The following is a 6000-nucleotide window of genomic DNA, read 5'->3' as shown; positions in this document are numbered from 1 at the left end:
GGAAATGCCTTGCTTTTGGCAACTCAGGTCTCCACCTTTCTCAAGTTTAAAGCTTTAACCATTCAAGAGACAGTCTTGAAAGAATCGCCCTGTTTATGGAATTAATTCCTCCTGCAGGAACAGACAGTAATCAGAGAAGTTCAGCAGTTCAAAATCAGCCTTGATTTTCTGCAAAGCATCTCATAAACCACTTGCTTTCTATAAGAGAGAAAATACATTACTTGGTGATCCAGCATGGACAAGGATAACATTTTTTTATATTTCCCATGCAATTTCAAGACCCATCCTAAGCAAATGAAAAACAAACCAAAAAATTTCAAAGCATTTCCCGTCTTTCATTAGAAACTTTATTACATTAACCTACACGTATGTGAAGTGAAATAAATGGTAGTGAAGGGCAGAATGATGAACATCAGTCATCTTTGGAAAATATATATATTTTCACAACAAAACACTTTTTTGTTACAGCTAAGAAAAAAGCTAGGCATACTTGATAGGTTTTCTTAAAAAATATATTACAGTTCAATCATATCAAAGTGAAGTTTTGTGGGCTAAAAAACTGAAGATAGAAGAGTTAGGTTCAGTGCTCTAGCACTAGTATGAGTGTACCAAATGACGAGATCTTCTGTACAGTAATTAATGAACATGCATCCATTTGTTTCCAGTCATTTAAACTACTATATATACAATCTTTAATATAAAGCACTTTTGTCAACATTAGCTCTCTATTATTCAGTCTGGACTTTAGAACTTCAGTATGAGGATTATTATTTGGACACATACCTAATAAAAAATTCAATTGTAGTCACAGTACTTGTAAAATCCAATATATTTTGAATAACACATTCCCACTTTTGATTTTGTTTTATCCTAGCTTCACTTCAATATTAACTCGACTTTGCAGATTGTCTCAGCAGAAAGTATGAGTACAATGAAATCTTCTTTCCCCTGTAATCTGCATGAGCATCTCCAGTTAAAATTAATGGGAGTTCTCTGGATCAAGATAAGGACAAATTTTATGTGTAACAGTGTGTTGTGACTAAAAAACCTTTGATAGAGTTAAAAGCCTTGAGGTTCATTATGCTGCTAAATGACCAGAATTAATATGCCTACATTATTTAAAACCTAAACTTTATACTCACTACTTTAAAATTGGCTATTAACTTTGTGTGGCATTTTGCACTTTATTAAACTGATAACAAGTTGCTAGGGGATAGGTATCTCCATTTTCCGTACTATATTTCTCACTATTGTAATGTGAATATATAGATGCAAGGCATCTCTTTCCTGTCTGTGGTGAAGCCAATTCTCTTGAGTAGATGGTGTTTGCTAAAATTATTTTATCAACTTACTCATTAAATTCCCACCACAATATATTATGCGTGTTCAGAAATATTTAAACTCTCTAAAGAGCATACTGGGATTTACAGAAAGGGCTATGTGACAGTCATGAGGACTGAGTTGGGAGTCTCTTAAAGTGACAGCAGAGTGTACTCCAGAGCAAGCCTCCCTAGCTGTACAGGAGATAGCAGGATTGCTAATGCAACTCCCATGTGTTTTTTTCCTCTGGAATGATACACAGCTACCATTTAACAAGAATGTATTACCCCTGCAGGCAATCTGTTTTCTGAGTGTCTACCAACAATCATTCACTGAAGTAAATTCACAAGTCGTTTATGTGACCTATATGTATTGCAAATCCGGCTCAGAAATATGCAGACATTGCTTATGCTGACTACACAGCAAGAGTTTTACACACATATAGAAAGGCAGACTTTGGCAATGTGTATATTCAGAACATACACAATAGGCAAAATTATCAGAAACTCATCTGGTTTTATGGATATTTGGCTGAATATACCACTTGAGGCTATGTGACATACTGGAAATTTTCAAACAAATATAATTTATTCAGCTCTTCACTTTTTCATATAAAAGACTGTTTATATTATGAAGATTAATTTATCTAGTGGTCTCCAAATTTTACACGGAGTAAGAAAATAAATTTTTGTGAGCTCACAATTGCTAAATACAGCATTTGCTATTCATGGCTTCAAATAAAGGTTTTATTTTAAAGTCTGTTTCACACAGTACAAACACATGTATATACCAGTAGCTGTACATGTTATCTATATGCACACAAACCCAATCAGTACTTTGTCTTACGGAGGGATTAAATGGTAACTGTTTTTTGAAATCTTGTGGTTAATATCTGTACTTGCAAAATCCAAAGATAATAAAATCATTTATTCCATGGCTATACAAGAAATGCCCAGGGAAATGTAAAACAGCCAGTGCTCACAGCCAGCAAAAACCAAGAACGTTATAGGGCACTTCATACAGGCATATACATTCTCAGGCTTGGGCACATCAGCAACAATGTCTTTGGATGCAGATCTCTCATTTATCACCACTTCAGTGACAACAAATAAAAGCAAATTGTATTTCTACTTGAGCTCAGGGGTTCCTCCTAAAAAAAAATCCAAAAGTTTTTTCAGTTTTTCTTCCAGTCGATCCTCTGTTGCATTTCATATTCCAAAGGAAACTGGTTGTGATTTTCTTAGGAATGTATCAATGCTGTCACAATAGTGATAATTCTTTGTCTCAGACTGTTAGCAGATAAAAATGGTCATGGCACTCCCTGTGCTAAGCCAGAGAGCATGTAAACTGAACTCTTGACCTATCAACTGCCCTTCACATTGTTGTAGTGCATCACAGGTCTCATGTGCCAAAATGTGACCCCAGCACAGAAAGAAGAGAGGACTACTGCTTCCCATTATATGCCTGTATCCTTTCCCCATCCAGTCCCCATCAGTCGAGGATATACCAATCCTCCAGACAAGCTATTCACAAGAAGCTACAGAGTTACCACCAGGGCAGGGTGGAAAAGCCTGTTGGGGTTATGTTATAAGAATGTTAGCAGGTAGCATCCCTGACATCAGCAGCAGCTGAAAGTAATACTGCCACATCATTTTTAGGTATCTAAAGGTAACTTTCCACTGAAAGAGAATGTCCAGTCTATATCAACCATTTTATTTTTAGGCTGATGTGTTTGGGGGACAATTTTGCTTCAATAGATGGATACCTTGGCAAATTTAATTTCCTCTGAATTATGCAGTTCATAACAGATTCTTTTGGAGGGAGAGAAGGGAGCCTTTTGGAAAGATGATGTCCATCCATATAGTCATCAGAATAAGCTAAACTTTCAAGAGGGACTGTTTTTCACTTTTCTTCAGCATTCTTGTTATTATCCTCGACAAAAACACCTTGATTTTTTTTCCCAATTCATTAAGTTAAACTATTATGCATTAGCTAACCACCTCTGATAAGCATCAGACACGAATTCTTACTTTAATCCTCTCCCTCTGCCCAGAGGTCCCTTTAACCAGACAAATAAAGTCCAGCTGGCAAAAATGCAAAATAAATGGACACAAAGTAGAATACTTTTGCAATTACACACTAGATCACTAGAAACACAGACACAGAGTAAAAGAGGAGACACAAGTTAATGAAGAATGGGGACTAGATGTGTCACATTATTAGCAATGCAAAAGACCAGCTTAAGCATGACATCAATTATAAAAAAAAAGGTGCCTTTTTAGCAAGTATGCACAGAGATTGCTTAGTTATTTCTAAGAAAAAAAACAGAACACTTTACTATCTTTATCCTATATTACAGTCATTATTACTACCTGTTTATAAAATGTAAACCTTTCCTTGCAGTTAAGATTTACAGCAGTCATCACCTTTGTCCACTCCTTACATAATCAGTCCATGGTGATAAAAATAGACTGATTTAATTTACATAATTTATGAATTATTGATATGTTATTTTTTTTTAGTTGTGTATGGCAGACATAGTGGTCAGAACTGCAACATATGGAGCTGAATGGTAACAAAAGATTTGCTGAAGACTGGTGCTGGGTCTGGAGTACCAAGAGATCTTGAGGCATCGTATAATATTGATGTATGCAATGCTTTTATCTCCAAAACTATTCAAGCAAGATATCCCACTGCCAGTAGTGGACAAAAAAGCCTGATGATGGATTTCCCAAACAACTGCAGATTGTGCTTACTTATCCCCATCCAATCTTGTTTCTTAGTATGTCTTGACTAAAGATCACAATGGAAGGTAAAATTTGGCAAAGCAGTTTTTCTTCTACATAACTAGTGAATCAGATCACCTGTACAAAGTGGTATTTGGTAAATTGCACTGTCCTGGAAGTATTTCTACTCTGAAACATGAGAAATACGAAGTCTATATTTAAAGTAGCTGAAATGGGATGTTATCAAAACTAATCTGCAAACTTATATTTTTAAGCCAGTATATTATAGAATAAATGAGTTGCATACCTGTTTCTATAATATTTACTGCCATGAAAAAAAGAATGATCAGGATCCCCAGAGTGTGGCATTTGCCCATCTGTCACTTGTATACACAACACAAACCTCATGTTGAGATTCTGTTTAATGTACAGCACTTGCCTGCTGGACAGATTAAGAGCCAAAATGATGCTAAACTAGAAGAAGGAGCACAATCATGCCACTTTGCCCCTTCAGAGTCCCACACATCAGCTTTTGGGGTCATTCACTGCTGACCTCCTTTGTAGAGGATGTGGGGCTATCTCGAACTGGTAGTAAGTCATAATGACATGGAATATGGCTGTTTTTTGGAAGATCATAAGGATCCTGGCTGAAACGTCCACTGCTGCTGAATGCTCCCTGGACAATGCTGACCGTAGGTTCTGTGATAAAAGAGAGCACAAACATTCAGCACTAGAAATGGCAAACAGAAGGCAAACACTGTTTTTCATTTCAGTTTGCATTACAAAATATCCACTCCTTTCTGCTTCAATATAAAGATTCCTTGTCATGCTGAGTCCTGAAATGCAGGTGTAGAAACAAAGGTTGATGTTAAGATGTTTTGGGTTTACACTAAGTTACACCTGTGGACTTTTACTGACAGAAGCAAATAGATCAGCACCTGTTCTTTGTGTGTGGAAAAACTAAAAAAAAAAAAGCCCGAATTTGGGATTTTTAATCAAGATTTTATAAAAAAGCTTTGAAGCACCATGGGGATATTGATGGATTTCAGAGGAATCTCTAATTGGGGACAGAAAAGGAAGATGGTATCCTATGACATGTGACATACACTTTATTCCAGACCAGAGACCATTAGGATAATTACCATTCCACGAGACCCCATGATTTTCTGTAACTACAGTAACTACGGTAATGCAGTAACTAGATAGGGCCCATACCAGTAAAATACTATGTCTGTGGGTGAAGATGCTGTTTTTTCAGATCAAGAGAAGGAAAACGTTATTTTCCATACACTTACTCCAGCTGTGTTCAGTACTTAACAGCCTAATCTAGAGTTGAATTATACTGCAATCCAATGCTCATCTTATCTTCATGGTGTTGTGTAAAGCAAGGGTTTCAAACCAGGGAAATTCAGAGGTATCTCTAGGTTATAGAACAGAGCTGAACATATTTCAAACTCTGTTCTTGTGAATTACACCACTTATCTCAAAAGAATAAGACTGTTGTTACAGCTTTTGAGCAGAGAATAGAATCTGAACACATCATCCTTTTTGTCAGTGATTTTTCATGTGTTTTGATTAAACTAATTCAAAGAAAAAAAGTTCTGTGCTCTTTGTTCTTAACCTTCAACATCTAGAAGTAGATTTTGTACTTACCAACTTCATAAACATTCTTATTGGCTGAAGCAGAGCCAGCAATCTCAGCATATGGGGAGTCCCTGCGTGCTGGTGACTTCATTTCAACATATCCACATTCAGAACTTTTTGGTACAAGAGCTGGTGGGTCTTTTATAGTAGCATATGGGTTCTCAGAACTACTTAATGAGCAATTACTTAAATTGTATTCAGAGTTCTTCACTAGATCTGCAAGAAGAAAATACATTACTCTCTCAAGCATGCTACATACTATGGACATCGCTAATAAACAGGGCATTCTTTAATTTTGAATTCTAAAAAG

General features: G+C 36.2%; 1 protein-coding gene across 1 annotated transcript in view; it reads right to left on the bottom strand.

The window, feature by feature from the left end:
- Positions 1 to 324: 324 nt before the first annotated feature.
- Positions 325 to 6000, bottom strand: part of MEGF10 (multiple EGF like domains 10) — a 108159-nt gene continuing 102483 nt past the window's right edge. Inside the window, exons 24-25 of the mRNA XM_074856295.1 lie at positions 5700 to 5906; positions 325 to 4745 (exon numbers count right to left, since the gene is read on the bottom strand). Of these exons, the coding sequence (XP_074712396.1) occupies positions 4585 to 4745; positions 5700 to 5906 (368 nt within the window). The 3' untranslated portion in view covers positions 325 to 4584. The remainder of the gene's footprint in view (positions 4746 to 5699; positions 5907 to 6000) is intronic.

The sequence above is a fragment of the Strix uralensis genome, chromosome Z (assembly GCF_047716275.1).
Source record: "Strix uralensis isolate ZFMK-TIS-50842 chromosome Z, bStrUra1, whole genome shotgun sequence".
In the NCBI taxonomy this organism is placed as follows: domain Eukaryota; kingdom Metazoa; phylum Chordata; class Aves; order Strigiformes; family Strigidae; genus Strix; species Strix uralensis.
Note: the sequence above shows the minus strand (reverse complement) of the source record. Positions and strands in the feature narration are given on the sequence as shown.